The sequence below is a fragment of the Nyctibius grandis genome, chromosome 10 (genome assembly GCF_013368605.1).
Source record: "Nyctibius grandis isolate bNycGra1 chromosome 10, bNycGra1.pri, whole genome shotgun sequence".
Taxonomy (NCBI): domain Eukaryota; kingdom Metazoa; phylum Chordata; class Aves; order Nyctibiiformes; family Nyctibiidae; genus Nyctibius; species Nyctibius grandis.
Window position 1 is genome coordinate 20,198,710 of NC_090667.1, and position 18,460 is coordinate 20,217,169.

At 36.8% G+C, this 18,460-nt stretch overlaps 1 protein-coding gene across 1 annotated transcript in view; it reads left to right on the forward strand.

The window, feature by feature from the left end:
* Positions 1-18,460, forward strand: part of CACNA2D3 (calcium voltage-gated channel auxiliary subunit alpha2delta 3) — a 460,953-nt gene that overhangs the window by 139,185 nt on the left and 303,308 nt on the right. The window contains exon 4 of the mRNA XM_068408846.1: positions 4,309-4,368. Coding sequence (XP_068264947.1) covers positions 4,309-4,368 — 60 coding nt within the window. The remainder of the gene's footprint in view (positions 1-4,308; positions 4,369-18,460) is intronic.

Below are 18,460 nucleotides of genomic sequence, written 5' to 3' on the forward strand. Positions count from 1 at the left end.
CTTGAAATTGTTAATTTCTTATTAATTTATTTTCAACTTTCTACCCATCTGTTCCATTTTCCCCTTACTCTCTGATGGATTCTCTTTTTCCCTCATCCATTCTGTTTCACTCACCTTTCCTTTGCTATCTCTATAACAACCAACCTTGAATGAGAATTTGGGAATATCAGTTCACTGAAATTAAAATGCCATTTGTTAAGAATATCCTATTCAGAGATAGCTCAGTGATTTTTTTTTTAATGTTTTTGAGAGGAAACAAACATTTCTTTTTCTTCTCTCAGCTTTCTCTACATTATCTGTGATACTAGTGCTACTAAAAATACCAAACATTGACATTGTGTTTTGGTGACCATTTTGGGTTTTCTTTGGGTGTCATATTTGTTCCATCTCCTGGTTCATGCCCTATTTTTATCGATGCTGCTTTGTGATATGCTGGGTAAGTCAGTTAATCTTTCTCATATTTACACATATTGGGAAAGTTATAAGGATTAGTTCCTTAACTGGGGGAACCTCAACTGAACTGTGCCATAGAAAGTGGAAATTGTCCTTTATGTAAGGATTATATGCTGCCCTTGACTTGTCTGTGCATGCACATGCAAACATCTTTCCACATGTAGAGCTAACTACTCCTAAAATATAGACCCTTAAATGGTGTAACTCTAACAGTGCTTACTCAGTGTTCATAATTCATTCTGTGTAAAAGGATATAGATAACTTGCAATTCCCTTCAGGATAACCATGTCTTGGTAAGCATTTACTTGCTACAGCAATGATTTTAGAGCATTGTTTACTCAAATGAAAATATATTGGCATTTGTATTAAGAGTGTCATTATAAACCATTAAGTTAAAATTGCTAATCATGCTAATGTTGAGAATCATTGCTAGATAACTGTTCAGTCATTAAAATATTTTAAAAGGGATTTTTGGCCTTAATATAAAAATGTTGCAGTGTTACATGTGGTTTTTATATTTTTGCCTCCAGAGCATCAAGGAATTTCTTCCATCATGCTTCATCCCTTTGGGGACTTCTTTAAAACCAAACCAAACCAAAAAACAAACAAACAAACAAAAAAAAACAAACCCCAAAAACAACAACAACAAAAAAACCCAACCAAACAAAACAACCAAAAAAGCCCCCGCCCGCCAAACAGTTGTATACAATTTCTTCATTCTGATATCATCTGTATATCCACTAATATGTAATTTTATGAATTTAGGCTTATTACTAGCTTACCTTTTCTGTAGCTCTCCCGGATTTCTCACGGTCTCCTTCATAAGGGTGTTAAGATGTTTAAAGCAAACTGTAGCTGAGGACTATTACATAGGAGATGCAGCATATGCTTGCGTTGTCTACATTCAGTGTACCAAAATTTTAATTTTCTTATTAGACTTGTGAGGGTGAAGCATGTAGTGTGTGTGTGTGTATTTGTGTCTACATCTTCAAGGAAAAATACATGTTGGTAGTTTGTTTGCTTTTTTGTTCTGTTTCCTGTAGAGAATGTTGCTGAAATGTCTGTAACTTTTTTTTCTAAAAGAATAAATGTAACAACTGAAATCTTAATGAATAAATCAATAAAGTATCCATCAGTACTTTTCATTTCTGAGCTGCCCTCCTTACCAGATGTTTCTACTATTACCCATCTTATGCTTCTCTAGCTATTTCTTACATGGGGGATAAATCTGAGTTTAAATTTATTTCGCTGAGGCAAAAATGTAATTGAAACACGTTGGGATCAATACAAACTACATAAGAAGCCATGAATTATTTTTCTAGACCACTAGGTACTAATATCTAGGCACTGGTATCTCATGAAATACTATAATAATTTTCCTTCTGGTGAGTAAGTAAATATTTCATCATAGAAAGGAAAACGTGTTTCTCTTATCCCTGTATTCATTTCTGTGTGAAGAATTTTTTGGACCCTTTTTTCCCTTCAGACTCATCAGTCATGGTCTTGTGTATTAGGTGGGCACAGAGTAGTAAGGCAACTGTAGTTTCAATATAAAGGAGTACACACCTGCAGAAATGCATTGAATTAGAGTAGTTATTTTATATAAAATGCCTTTTTCATACTTAAAAATGAGGGCTAGATTTATAAAATACCTTCAGCAGGTCACTAACATGCTGGTCTTCTGAGACCATTCAAATGTTTAAGACTCTCTTTCAGTTGCGCAAGGCTTCCCCCTCAACGTAGTTAGTTTGTGCTACTTTTAAAATTCTAAATGCAAAAAAGAATTGTGGGTCAAATTTTAATATTTGATGACCTTTCAAATTGCAAGGTCTCTTTCTACTACTATTCCTACAATACAGGAGCAGTAGGAACAATTCCATAGAACTTCACTGTTACATTTGAAATATTTTTTCATGGCTTCCCCTCACATAGCCTGTTGTGATGTATCATTAGTCGTTGGGTTCTTTTACCCATGTGTGTGCATGTGGGAAGGTGAGCTGGTACGTTTTTCAGTTCAGTTCTGGTTTGGCTTGCCCAGGGTTGGAACCATTTCAGTTCCATTTCAGTTTAGGTCAAAAGGGTTTGCTAAGACCAGCTGAATTTACATGCGACAAGATTTTTGAAGGTGGAAACAGTCAAATGAGAGGGGTGTACACACAGTGCAGGGCTCGGGGAAGGTGGACTTCATCTGCTCTCTCTTGCTCTTCTGTATCAGCCTAGGCATCAGTAGTGTTTCCGGTTTTTCATTAAATCATTGAGATCTGTAACACTGCACTAAGGGAAAAGGTAGGAAAAGCCTTCCCACTGGGGTCTGCAGGGAAGATGCAGAAGCCCAGCAGAGGATTGAGGGTTTAGTGAGGCTTGTGCTCACATGTGGGTAAGTGATGCAGTGAGAGAGAGATGTGTCAGGAAAGGCTGTGACACGCTGCTGCTTTGCAGACCTCTGCGAACTCAAATGCTCGCTATAACCAACATGGCTCTGCCTTAAACTGTCAGCTTTTTGTTGAACCATTTATTCTGGATTGGCAACCAGAAATATGTTTCTTGATTCAATTTCCGTTATAGTTCAAATTGTATAGCAATCGATATGAATTCCAATTCCATTTTGATTTATATCCAAAGACTCAATAGAAGTGTGTACAGTTCTGAAAACAGAAGCAAAATTGTGCATGCCTGTCCACTCTGTGTATCATTAATGAGAGCCTGTAGCTCATTTCCTTCATGATACAAAATATTTGAAAGGATACCTGTGTACCAGTGTCTTGATAGATCAAAGAAACTACAAGTAATATATTGAGTATTCTGTGACAGATCATTCTTTGATTAATTTTGGGTTGTACATATATGAATATTCCGTTAGGTTAAATAAAAACTAGAAAGAGTTACTTCCATAGTTAAAATATTCAGAACTACAAAGAACCCTAAATAAATCCTTAGAAAGGATATAATGTCTTTTCAAGAGAATGTCTGCAGCAAACCCCTATATGAATTAAACCCCTATATGAATTAAACCCCTATATGAATCAAACCCCTATATGAATCAAACCCCTATATGAATCAAACCCCTATATGAATTAAACCCCTATATGAATTAAACCCCTATATGAATTAAATTTTTCAAGTAGCTGTGTTTTAGTGCAACCCCTCTTTTCCTTCAGATGACAGCAGTAAGGAACAATAACTACTGCAGGGAGTTCTGAATATTATTAAGAGGAAAAAAATACTACTGAATTGCTGTCATTCAGTAAATATTACTTCTGTAAGAGCAGAAAAATCTTCGTGTGATTATGCACCATGTTAAGGTATTATGCACATCACTTCAAATCTTCAAAACAAACCTAATCTCTGTTTGTCTAATCTTTTATATTTGATGTGCTATTTAGAAATTCCTTTTTATTTCAGTTGCTTGCAATCAAGTGCATTATTAGGAAATACCTCCTATTTTAATTTGAAGAAAGACTTTAAAAGGGCTCCTATGTGCAAAATTAAGGTCCTGTGTGAAAGCAAATTTATTTTGTGTTCTCTCAAAAATCAGTATCAGACTGGGAGCTGCAGGGTGCTGAGCACTAGTGGAAAAAATGACCTTTTTTTTGATTATTTATTTATTAGTAGTTGAGCTGTTTTGAGATTTTTGTACCATCAGTCATGGATGCTGAGGGTTTAAAAAACTTGGTGGGGTGTTTTTTTTTTTTTTTAAATCTGGATCATTTATTGCTATTCTATGAAGCATCGTAGCAGATATTATGTGGTGACAATTACACAGTTCTCAAATAATCCCTGTTGTTACACTGGAAGAAACACTTGGATTTAAAGATGTTATCTATTATTTGAAAAATACTTTTTTTTCTTTTTCAGCGTCTTGTTGAAGCTGCAGAAGATGCTTACCTGAAACATGAGTTTGATGCTGACCTACAGGTAATTAATAATTATTTTCTTAAATACTTATAATCAGAGTGTACTATAATGGTTTACACAATAGCTTGCTTGAAGAACTGCTGTAGAAAGCTAAGCATGTGAGTAATAGAAGGATGCTGATTACAGAGAACAGACTTAATGAAGGCTGGCTCAGTATTTTGACAGGTTATGCATTTAATGTTTGTGTGTCAGGAGACCAAGCAGGTGGATTTTACTCTTTTAGAGATTTCATTTAAATTCCCTACATGTCTGCTTAGGTCAAGATTTTTAAACACAGTAATTAGCAGCATGTTTCATCGTTGCAGTGTACTGGCAAGGAATTGTTCTATGGAGAGTTGAATTTGCAGATGGGGTGGGACCCACAGGGATGGGATTAGTATGACCTTGATTTGTGCAAGTGGTTTGCGTTTGGATCTGTGTCTAGAGCTGACACCGTTTTTTCTCTTACCTAGAAGCCCTTAGAGCCGTACCATTATTGTCTCAAAATGTTGCCTTTAGGAATAATACAGGAGGGAGAAGGACTGTGGCAGCTCACAGTTAAAGATGTTTAAAAGAAAAACCTTTGCTTAAATAAGACACTCAATGAAAAAAAAAACAAGTTAATTTAGAAACCAAGTAATCTAAGCTAAAATGGAAAGTTTAATAGAAAGTGTTAATACTGAAATGAGTAAATACCTTCAATGAATTCCGATGTCCTTGGTTTCTTGAATGCCATGTTAGGTGCAGTTTTGTTTACTTTGTCTCTAGCTATCTAGATTTAATTTTAAAACCTTCTGTGAATATTTGCCATATGTCTATTTAAATTTTGAGATTAAGCATTAAGGGAAACAGAGACTTTTTCTGTAGACTTTTTCCCATACATGTATCTAAGAAATACACAGCTCTGTAAGTTCTATTTTCAGATTTTACCATGGTTACTTCCAGTAATCACAAAACATTTTATTTTTATGAAAATGTGATGCAAATTACTGATTTCTGTGCAGAAAGGAAAAAAATAGTGACCTTTTTAGGATAAAAAATTGAGTTTAGAAGGCTGCGATACTGAGATCTGTCAGCCCATGTTGGAGTGAGGATAAAATGAGTGCATTGAAAGTTATAATTCATATTATTGTTGTATTCAATGAATGCCAGCTTCTGTACTCAAATGCTTTAGAGGTCTGTTACATTCCAGCCTCGCAGAGGTGTGCTGCATTTTATTTTTTTGAACTTTAAGCCTTGGAGAAATAGGAGCTATTGTCTGAATAAATCAGGAACACACTTCACAGAAGATTTTTTAGAGGTCTACAGTAAGTGCTTCTTCACTACAGGATAGTTCTCACTTTGATGAAGTCCTTCATTTGCTGAGGCTTTGAAGATATTAACACTTTCAGGAAGCCAGTTAAAAGCCATTTGTGTCAACAGCATTAACAGGACAATCAAATCTTTGTGTAGAGGTCTGTTGTTTATTATTGTCACGGTCCATTAAAGCTAATCAATTGTTAATCTTGGTTTCAGCGACCCCTTTGCAACCCTTGCTGGGTGATTGTTGTTCTTTATCAAAAAACTCATAATACCATCTGCTCAATATAAAATAATGGCCAGAATGATTTGATAGTATACATTCAAGTGGAGGGGGACAGAAGGCTTATACAATATACAGTGTATATAATTCTGCTATCAAAGAGGAAATTTTTGGCATTTGTATGGCCTTGGCCGGCGTGTGGAAGACAGGATTAAATGCTTTGAATTAGTGGTATGTGATACAGCACCAGTCTGCACTCTTTGTGCTCAGATATTCTGGAAATTCAGAAAGCACATAAAGAAAGTGCTTTTGTGCTTTTTATTGGTCCAACATCACCTTCTATGTCTTGAGGACAGTATAGATAATATTGTGTCAGTACATAAAAATGATATAAGGGAGAAATAAAATTATATTAATATTGTTATTGACGATGAAAAAACACCAACTAAAAGAAAATAATAACTGGAAGAGTTCATCTTTTAGGCTGCTGGTATTCTCTTCAGCAATGCTGAAACTATGTTATTTGGTTAGGCTAGACCTGATCCCTTATGGGCATTTTTTTAAAGTAACATTATTAGTTTTGTCCTTAGTTATTTTATAGGTAGTCTAATCAATATACCTTATAATGGTCTAAGCACTCAACTATTAATGGACTGAATCTATTGGCACCACCAACAAAAACCTAGTAGTTATAAACATAAATAAAATTCCTAGTGAATTGAAAGAAATAAATCAAAATGGGTGATATGGTGTTTAACTCATCAGCATTATATATTACATGTTTGAGTAATGGCCAAACTAAGAATTGGTGAGAGCTGACTGTAATGATTTACCCTGCAGTATTTGGGCTTTGGGAGATTTTTTTTCCTGTTAGGGATGTGAACCTAGAGCAAGTTATGAGGAAATAACCTTCTAAATGTTGTATTTGAATCTTTTACCCAATCCAGGGTTTTCTTACCTGGTGGGTATGGTTTCAAGTTATTCTGTGTTACTAAAGACTCTTTTCAAATTGTTGCTAAGTGGAATTACTATCTTTAATCATGCCTAATAATGTATTTGGAGATATAAGATAAATTACCATTTGTATTGCTACAACAAGTTGCCTTGTCACAATATTTCTATAGTCTTAAAGGATTGCTCATCTTGCTTTATATGGGACACTGTCTCTGTGCTTGCCTCTGTTTAAAATGAAGTAATTCTTCCTGATTTTGTGGCTTTAACACGATGAAAAAACCAATATAGGGGCCAACTGCCGAGCACAGACGCAGGAAAAGTATTGGATGCTGAAGGTTTTGAAGTGATTCCACAACCATCTTTTAGTTTTGTTGACTTAATTGTTTGCCAGAGAAAAATTTTGGGGAAAAGATAAAAAAGAGGGTAACATCTTCTGTTATGAGGTGACCTATTAAAAAGAAATTTCAAATCATTTGTAATCATTGTTAACTGAAATTTGGCCTCCTGATTATCTCCTTCCCTTGTACTTGAGTATGTGTTTCCTGAGATATAAACTGCATTGTTATGATTCACAGAAACACCGTGGTGGAATTTGTGTTCAGACCTCCGGAAGAGGCTCTGAAGTGGAAAACTCTTCCCTGGAGCTGTCATATACCTAAGAATTTGTTGATATGCAGCTGATACAGCCACATAGGTTTAGAGGCTTTCTCCTCCCACCACGTTTCCTCAAACCGCTAGAAACTGGATGGATTTTGTTGTGTAAAAATACACCAATGTGATACCCAGCTGCTCTTACCATGCAGTTATTAGCAGGGTGGTAAAGCACGCTTAAACTGCAGTCATGTGGTCTGTGTTGTCACCTAAATCCTCTACAATATCGTACTATTTATGGAATTGTATCTGACCTCTTTCTTAGGATAGAAATGCATAGAGTGTTGTTACCATCTGAACAGAGTGAGGGTAAGATCTGTTATAGTGTTGTATTATTTCTGGTGTTCAATAATCTCAGGAGGTGGACGCTCAGCAGTGGAACTGATGCTGGAGTTCTCAATGGAGCAGTAAATGTAACTTGCACTTTGTTTCTTACAAACTTAAAAAAAAAAAGTATTAATTTTAGGATCAAAGATTTATAATACTTGGTTCCTACCCAGTTTTCATACTTCTGACCCCAATGGGAGGAGGAAGTCATGCAAAATTTTGTTATGACTGCTGGTTCATTTGCTGAATGGTTTCATTATACATACACGTTTGCAGGGTAGTTCTTTTATTTTCTCTGTGTTAATTAAGTTCATTAGTTCACTTGCCTTATATTCCAGCTGACTTTTCTCTGCCTGTGTGTGATGTGATAATAAAAAAGGAAGGTTATTTCTTTTTGATAGAATGAAGACTAGTGCGTAGTTGATGTCACCTGAATTACTAGATGTTTTCTTTTTGGATTGTTGTAGTTTCACTTTCTGGATAGGATAGATCCAAGTGCCAATACTTTAAGATGGTTGACCTTATTTCAGTTTTATGTCACGAGAGTAGAAGAGGATTAATCAAATAGTTTTTAGGAAAGGATTACTTTCTTTTAAGAATACTCTTAAAGTTAATTTAGTTGGGATAAAAAAGGAATAATGGTATAAGGCTGCTTTTCATTATTCATATTTTTAGATCTATAACATATGGCCGAGTCTTAAGGAAGAGGTTTTCAAAACTATACCACAGTTAGGTACCTGTCTGCCAGATTTGGCTGGCTGTGTTAAGTCCTAATTGTACTTCGTGTCCTTGAAAATCTCATCCTTCCACTTAGAGTATATATGTTGGCTGTAGGAAAAAAAATCTTTTTTCCAGTGGTTTACAGGTGAACAATGTGCTTTTTTATACATATTTAATGTTTTTTGAAAGTCTACAAAAGGTGAGACTTCAAAGGTTTGGGAGAAACCTGTAAGAAGGCACTAGGAAGAGATCCTTACCTAGCACCAATCTAAACTGTTAACTTTCCACGACCCTGTGCAACTCTTGCAGAAGTAGCTAGAAATCCTGGAAACATTATAGATTGTTCAGTTGTAAAATCTGGCTCTTGAGCTCTTTCCTGAGGTGCCTTACACAGCACCTGCTCTCAAGAGGTTTGTCTTTGTGTTCCTCTGACACTTGTGATACTGCCACAAGCTCTTCTATATGATTATGTGCATCCAACTGGAGGCATGATTTGGATACAACTATGATATAGAAATGCTGCCAGGGCCTGCAGATTACTGTTACTGAGATTTCTGAACAGATCAAATTTTTCAGTACTGATCAAAAGGTAAGGGAGACCAAGGAAAGACAGCAAGCATAGAATTCAGAATGTCATTAAAAACCAACAGCAACAACAAAGCCCCAAGCTCTTAAGAATTGCACTGCAGTTTGAGGGCTAACAGGAAGGAAAAAAGGAAATAGGAGCATGAGCATCTGGGGAGTTAGTGAACTACAGGGCACAGCAGGACACATTTAAATGATAAAAGTGTCTTTATTTTGTTTCAGTTTTTCCTCTGTTAAATTTTTTTTTCTTTCAGAAAATTCTTCTATACTTTTTTCCTGAAAGAAAAAAAAAAAGCTTCAGCTTTGCAGTTCTTTGTTTAGTATTATTGATTTCTGTAAGCTCAAATTAAGGACTTCTGAACTGCTCTAATACCAGAACTGTAACAAATTGATTTCCAGATTTTTAGCTCTAAGGATAAGCCCTTTCAGTGGAGAGCACTTGAACTTGTCTACTCTTTCCTATTTATTGCTGCGGCTGGGAAGAGGAAAACCAAAACGACTATGGAACCATTTGAGACATCAGTGAATTCAGATGTTACTGGTTAAGAGTTCTCTAGAACTGATGCACATGGAAGGTAACCTTCACAGGAAGACTTTCACATCGCTTTTGCTCTGAATGCATGGCAGGGATTAAGTATTGGAAAGAGAGTGTACAGAGAAAGAGGGGCTGTGCACTGTTTGGGATATTTTAATCTCCAAGCTATTATCTGTTTTCTGCCTCTGTGGTAGGTGAACAGAAAAACAGAACAGAGTTTTATGAAGCCAGGTAAAAAAAACAAAACAAACCCCCCAAAAACAGCTAGTGATATTTTAGTTCATCTTTTAATGATGAAGATTAACTTCTTCATTAGTTTTTTCACTTTGGAGTTTCGTAGAATTTTTTGAGGATTGAGGGAAATTTTTGTCTTTTTAAAACAATTATGATAAATGGATAATTTTCATTACTTTTCCCCCTTCCACACTTGTATCTTTCTAAGAATATCTAAGTTCGCTTACTACAAACTAATAAATGTAAATTACTAGAACTATTTTATTTTTATGTGTGTTCATAACTTCCGTTGACAAGGAGCGAGTTTGATAGCCAAGCACAGAAATGCAGAGTTTAACCCACTATCTCAGAAGCAGAGATGCAGGAGATGATTTTTCAACAAATTCATAATTTCTCTGCTGTAAATAATTGTTTGGCATTTTGTTGCCATTCTGCCTTATGTAAGGGAGCCATCAAAAAAGAACAGTAATTCTCTCCCTGTTTAGTTCAACAGCTGTTCTGTCTACGTGGGGCTCGACAGCAAAGGAACTGGCAGCTGTGGTCTGAATTTGCTATTGCTAATAATGTGCTCTGCTTCTGAGAAAGTTTGGCATGGAGTTCCAGAGATTCATTCTTTTGACTGCAGTTATAGGACTCATCCTTTTGGTACCCTTAAAAGGCTGGACTCATTAAAGCGCTACCAGAAATAGTTTTTAGACAGTTATGGATTTATTCCTGCCTACCTCTCTTGTGGTAGCAACTGCAATCTGAAGTGTGTACTGAAGAACACACTATAAATTCATTTCTACCCATTGAATACAGACACGGTGCCTTTTGCCTGGTGATATCTGCTGTAAACAATTACAGAAATCTGAAACCTAGAATTGTCAAAGAACTATATGACTAAACAGATAATTTTCTCTTCCTGAGATTTTTCCTTTTGTGTTTATTTGTCCCTTTATTATGTTTGCTTGCTACCAGAAATGAGAAGGAAATAGTTTTCTTATACCATGAGTGTTTTGAAAATTTCAAGTTCTCTGATTAACCATTAAGATACTCCAAAGCTTTTCCTGAGCAGGAGAAACCTCTGCTTTGGAACAACTCATAATCAAATAGGTGGGGCTCTCAGGATATGAGAAACCTGTTCAAGTTGTTTCTCTAGTGAATATTGAATTATTTATATGATATGAAACAACTGCAGCAGAAGAGTTTGTGAGATACTCAGCTCGGTAAAGCCTGATGGATGGGTCAGTCATTTTGGATCTCAGAGGCCCTAGTCTGAGTTTCTGTTCTGTGTGATTCAGAGGATGGATTTGAACTGCAGTTTAAGGCTTTTCCTCTCTGGCACAATTCTGCAAAAAAGAAATGTATTTTCCAAAACTAAGAAGAATCACAGATCAGGTCTAACAGCAATAACAAGATGGAACAGAAAGTATTTACATACGTATAATACATATATACAGTTTTTCCTTTCCCATGCTCAAATCATTAAGTATTTCCAGGTTGCTTTTTTATGTTCTTTGCAAGCATCTTATAAGAATTAGAGACATGTTTAAAAGAAATAAAAGCTGAGATTCTTGCGTATTCACATAAATTCACAGGTTAAAGTTATAAATAAAACAGAAGTTGTCATTAAAATAGTGATAAAAATCGGTGTTTGCAACACAGAATTCTTTCTTTTATTGTTTTTTGCAAGGCAATTCTTGAACTTATTCCAATAGAATAGATAGAGGAATAAGCTCGCATTGTTCAGATAAACGGATAATGATGTACCAGGAGCCAGTCACTTTCAAGCAGGGGAAAAAAAAAAAAGAAAAAAAGAAAAACAAGAGACATTATGAAATGAACTTTTAGCAGAAAATTGATAAAAATACTTTATGCTGCAGCCTTAAAATTAGATTAAAATTTGTCATATCAAGCTGGGAGTTAGTGTAAGCTTGCAAGAACTTCACCTGAGACTTCAAAAACATTTCCTCTTTCAAAACGCCTAGCATTCCTTCCAAAAGTGCCCAAACCAGAATAGCTTCTGCCAATGCGATTGCCTTTCCACACAGTCAGAATAGGATGTGATCCATGCATGCTGCAATTTATAATTGGGAAGTTGGCAACTTCCCCTGCATTTCAAAGCAGGCCGTTGTCTGGGGAGATGAGCACCTCCTGGACACCAGGCCCGCTGATCTCGGCAGGGACGTAAGAGTAGGGAGAAGTTAAACGAAGCAAGGGGTAACTGAGGTTTGTGAAAGAAAGGCTGCAGAGGGTGCAGAAGGAAGCAGAAACAGTGCAGAAAAAGGTTCAGTGTCAGAAGGCTGTATGGCACAGGAAAGAAGGCTGGAGAAGGAGAAATAACTAAATAATGTGTAAATGGAAAGCTGTTAAGTGTTAATATCTTTGTGTTTCCAGAGTACTGACAGTAATCTTTTTGCAAGTCTCTCTAAAACCATTACCTTTGCTTATAGTGAGGCTAAAATGGAGAAACCATTTTCAGCTACTTTGGGGGAAAAAAAAAAAAAAAGGCAAAACCTTCTTTCCTTTCTCCTCTTCTGTGTCAGGTTTGGCAATTACATAAACAGTAAGAAGCTGCCTGACATAAGCTTCATTATAATTCTAAAGAAACTTTCAGAGAGAATAAGAGTAGGTAACATTCAAATACCATTAAAAAATGTATTTCAGAGAAGTTTGGCAAAACAAGTATGTGAAGGGAGTGAGGGAGGAACGCTGCATAGGAGATGAGGAAAAATATCACAACGATATTGAAAAACGTATGTTCCTTGTGATTGCCATAAACCTCAGACACACTTGTTTTATCATTGTCAGAGCAGAGATGATGCATTTAAACACGTGTCTCTAGTAGACATTTATGGGGCTATCAATTTCCAATTCTAACTAACCAAGAAAGCAGCTAAAGAGCCTGAGAAAAGGACAAATGACCATGCAAGATGAAGTTAGAGTTCCCAGTGCTTAATGTTTGGCATATTGGTGACAGCAAACAGAAATTTGGGATTAAAAATCTCTTCATAGTGGGCAGTTGTTTGACTTGCTTGTCGAGACTGTGGCCTAGAAATTGGTGATCATCCCTCTCTCAGACAAAAAAGAGAGCTTGTCACCTTCTGAAAATGCTTTCTAATTAGCTTTTAACTTTCTGCTGCGGAAAAGGTCAGCTACTCAGCGACTGGTGCTCTGAGCCCCGTGCCTTTTACCTGGCTAGCAGCAGCCCTCCCCTCAGCACTGAGCAGTTGTACCCTGGGAGTCAGATTTACTTGTACGCTCCTTTAGTCCTGTCAAGATCTCGATGAACGTTTTAACAAAACGATTCTCCTTGGTTTAAGTGATGCCAAAAGCAAGTGACAGTTCTGAGGATTTTCATTCTATCAAGATAAATTTTGAAAAATGCTGCTCTGGCTCAGCTTTCCTTTATCCGTGGGTATTCAGTACGTATCAGACAGCACAAGGAGGAGGTGATGTACAGAGATTGTTGTTTTCTGATTTGTTAGGACTCCTACACCAAAGGTACACAGCACAGTCTATCATCAAAGCTGCGTGTTTGAGATGCGCATTTTGGCAGAATCACAGGCTTTCTGAACTGTCTGGAAAGTTTATTTTAAAGAATCTATTTGAAACATCTATTGAATTCTGTATGTACTTGTATGTATTTTATATCTACATTTAGGTTTTGATATGTCAAAAAGACGAGATGCTAAGGTACTTAGAGGACCAGGCAGTGCTAGAGTTAATGTTTTTATTTATAAGGCTCATTGGTCAATGATACTGAGCTCCCCTCCAGGAAAAAAAGATCCTTAATTCACTCTTGCAAAATTCAATGCCCTATTGTTCTCACTTTTCTGAAGTCACTGTTTATAGCATTGCTCTCCTTTCCCCTCTGAGGAATAATATAATTTATTGGAGCAGTTCATTCATAGTCGATGTGATATCTATCTTTTGGGACAGAGATACCTTCTGCATGATGTACACACTGTTAGCTTCAAACTCTTCCTGTTTGCTTTATGTGAAAGGGTTTGTAATCAGGAATATTTATGCATCCTGGTACCCAGTTGTGCTGTGCTTGCTGTTTTCTGCCTTTCATAGAAAATTAAACTTTTTTTTCTTTTTGGCTCACACCTACCTGAAAAGCAAAAGATTTTAGAATATTACCCTATGGATTTATGATTACTAGGCAGATAGCCAGTAATAAGCAGTGATATCTGATACTACAGCCCAGACGTTCTCTGCTTTTTTCCACCTTTTTCCTATTATCTTTAGGTTTAATAAACTATAAATGGGAGAAATAACTGGCAGACCATCTTTTCTCTTTTTGTGCTTTTTTTTTTGGAGGTGCTTGGTGATGAGATTAAGTTAAAGGTCATATATTCTTCCAACCTGGTATTTAGGAATAGGCAAATTATTGAAAAGGGTGGAAGTAATCTACATTTATTCATTTTTGTGGGAGAGCAGCTTTTTTGCTACACAACAATCATTTTAAATGGAAATAACGGTATTATAGATAAAGATTTAATGAATATATATGAGAAAGGCAAGATAGAAGTCACTAAGCAGTTCATAGCTTTAGATGAGGTCACATTTCTGACTTGTGTAGTATGAAAGTGAGTAAATCGTAGATGATCATAGTGGAAATATTTCCAAGGTATTGTACATACTGCTTATTGTAGGAAAAAGGTTACTTTCTTGCCTTTGGCTTATAAGAAATATATTGAGTGAAAACCAGCTACATTTGTACCTTAACATTGCAGTTGCATGTATTGTTTCTTTGTTTCTAAATCTCACATAATTGCTGACTGCAAAATTAAAATACTAAGCTCATTATTTCAATCCTAAGATATGACTTGCTTTAGACTTACGCTTTGTCTCTAATTGTAGTGTCTGTGTGTTGAGCTTCATTAAGTTGAAACAGAAGGAGCCCCCGCTTTTGTGTTGAAGTTAATTAAAGCTGGTAATGATTATTGTCTGAAAATTTTCTGGGTTCAAGTAGGTTATTTTGCTTCTGCCTCTATTTTCACGCATCATTTCATCAATCATGTGGTTGGTCGATTCATAATATACAGGATTTGTCTGAATTCAGTGAACTATGGGGGTTTTTTAATTGTAAAAATACTCTTCATATTTGTTTAATGGTTAGTTGAAAGCTCCTGCTTGTGAAATTGTCACTGGTGACTTTTAAACTCAGATTTTTTGAAAATTATTTGGAAAAATAAAAGCAATTATTTTTCCAGGAATAATAGGTAATAGCACAAAACACAATAGATAGATCAATGTCAAGGGCCATAGTTAATGGCTTTCAGGTCTTTTTAATATAAAAATTGAAAATTAAAAAATATGACAATTCTATGATGATGTGTAGAAACTTCAGACTTAGAAGAACAGTCTTCTGAGCTGTACTGTGCATGCTAGTACAGTTTTGACCATGACTGATAGTATGAAATAATTATGCATATTTATATGCATGTATAGTTTAGTATTTATGTTTTAATAATTTTGTTCAAAGTTTTGCATTTCAACCTTGTATATATTGCCTGATGTGCACATCTTTATCACTGGTTTTGTGGGTCATGCTGTGGGAGATGTCCTGGTTAAGGGAAAAAAAAACCAACAAAACACAAAACCAAAAACAAACCACCAAAGAAAACCCCCAACAAAAAACCTCCTTGTGAAAGACAATATCCAAGATCAGGCTCAGGGGTGTTGCAACAAAGTGCAATGGATAAATAGATAAACAGATGAAATAAAAAATAGAGGATGTACTTGCCTATGGGAAAAGCTTGGGAAAAAGCGATGGTATGTTCCTTGAAAAATCATAAGAGTCCAAGTTTAAATAAGTGTTTTGTTTGCGGTTCATTAAAAAAAAAGCAACATTTCAATAACAGTAATTTGTTTTAATGTTACATTTTACGTGTTTCACATTTCAGATTTAAACTAACAGCTATATAGCTAAAGCTTTCGGACTATTCAATTTAGATGCAAAAAAAAAAGGACTTGAGATCTTATTCTGCATCCAGTTAACTGTGCAAAATGAGGAGCATGTGTTCAGAGAAGTATTACTGTGCATCCAAAACGTGCCTATCAAAGATATTAGTGAAAGGTTTAGTGGATATTCTGTGCCTGTGTGAAGCTCCTGCTGACCAAGTCAGCTCAAGAGCTTGCAGCATCATATGCAAATGAAGTACAGAATTTTGTAACAAAGAAGAGTTGAGCTGGGGGGTATGTGTTATCGTGGAAGGGACAGTGGAGGTTTTGGGTGTAGGGCTAGCAAAGGCCATCTGGTTGGCAGCAAGGTGAGGAGATCTGGTATGATTTGTAGGGCTTGTGGGAGCTTATGCTGGGTTTGTGATTTTTGGAAAGGGTGTATGGAATTGTGATGAGGTACAATGGTCTGGATGGAGGCCCCCTGAAGTTGTGAAAGGCTGTGGGAGGTCTTGGAGGCCCCAAGGGTTTTCCAAGGCTTCCTCCCCAGCCTACCAGTAGACCTTGCCCTCCCTAGCACAGTTCCAAACTGTTCTGAATGGTCTTCTTTCTGTCACACTTCCCTTCTCACCAGGGTGCCCACCTCAGTTCCCTCCTCTCCTACTTCAAATTCTGCCCCCATGGCAACAGCGGCCTGTGGAGGCAGGTTGGGGATCTGCTCTGTCAAAGCCTGTGCTACCCTGACTCATCTTCACTCTCTTGCTATTGGCAACATGGTCTGCTGCCCTGGACATTTTTGCCTGTATTCAGCACAGTGCCTGGCTATTGGTTGATAGTATCTTACACAAAGATCTTTCATAGCAAGCTGTGTAATATTTTTCGTAAGATCATGTACTACTTCAAATCCCTGACAATCTTTCCTGGACACAAGCGTCGTGTCTTCTAGTGCATTCATGTAGTAGCTGGGGATCCAGCTGTTTCCTGCAAACACTTAGGAAATGAATAGTCCCATGAAGTATGACTGTGTTAGTGTCACTGATTAATGATGGAGGTAGGGATGTTCAAAGTTCACATCTCTCAGTGAAGGGGTAAATCCTATCTTGCCTTTTGAAAATTGTCCACATTTTTACTGAAGTTCCCATACAGGTAAATGGCTATTGAAGTAGCTCTCTAGAGGTCGAGTGATTGTTGTTCTTCTAAAAAGACACAAATTTACAGGCTTTAACTATCCGTAAAATGTCAATGATATGAAAAGGCATAGTAAGGAGGTGAAATATAAAATGATGGTGTTATGAAAAAATTACTCAATTTCTGTACCTACTCCCCTTCCCTACTGCATTCCGTGTCTCAGAATTGCAATTTTCTGCAGATTTTATGGGATCTATTACAGGTTATAGAATGGGAAATCTCTTAAACATTAATTGAAATTCAGAAAATAAGAATGTGTAGTATGTACTATAAAAATACTTGAATCCCAAAATGTTTGTCATTTTTGGTCCAAGTTCTGCACCAAATTCCATAAAATAGCAGCCCAATTAGAATCCACAATTATCCCCATAGATAAATGAAATTATTTTTTTTTTTAATTCCTTGTGGTCTCTTGGTAAATACCTTGCTATATATTTCTTCCAAATAATGTCCCAGTCCTTGATCTTTCTACCTACTGGCAGGACCAGTGTTCCTCTTGAGTGGGGGTTGCTGGGCTTGTGGAGAAATTAAATGGTAATTAGGGCGATTCTGTTGAGAGAAGGCAGTGAAGGATACAAGATGGAGACAGAGCAGTTCTAAACAAGGACCCCCTGCAATCCTCCTAATGCAGGTCTTGCACGTTGCTTGCTTTCGCTTTGATCGAAAGGTAATACTTTTCAGTAGCGCTTGGGACTGGTTGGGGTGAAAGCTATTCAGCCCTGGCAGCATTTTTTCCATCTATTGGTGAGCTTTTTTTCCTCCCACCCCTAATGTTTCAAGAGTTGTTCCTTCCCCTCATCCTATCCCAACACAGGTTTTCACCTCATCTTCCTGTTACCCATTTGTGTGTGAGCAGACAGAACTGGGAAGCGGGATTGCTGCCAAGTCCTAAGCGTTTCAGCTGATGCAGTCTTGTCTTACAGGGGTGACTCGTACCCGTGGTACTTGTGTAAACCATGAGTGACCCTGGTGTATCGGGGTAAATCTGGGCAGAGACACAGGGAGAGAATTTACAGGATACAAAACTATTTCATTTGTTGTCTTGCCCTTTCTCTTCAGACTGCAGTTCAGCTCTACTTTTGACTGATAAAGCATTTCTGCAGTGACAAATCCTCTGGTGCACAACCGAGGATGTGTCTGGTGGTTTCATTAGCTTTTCCCGTGGCTGCCTAGCTCCTCGAGCGCACGAGCGTGCTCACCCCTGCGTACAGGCACCTCTGTGTGCTTGTTTCCAGATAAGCCCTGACATTATCTTGTGAATTTGGTGAGCATTGCACCTCAGCCTGTGTCTAAGTGAACTCCAGAAGGACAGTATAAAAACTGTGTTTTTTGAATTGGACTTTATAGTGCCATAAACAGTGACATCATTGTATATACACACAAATATATAATGAGGAATACAGAAAACGCAATCTTGGATGTTGGCTGGAAAATGCACGCTCCAGGCCCAGATTTAATAGGAACTTTCATATTCCATTCTTGGAACATAAAGCCAGCATTTTTGT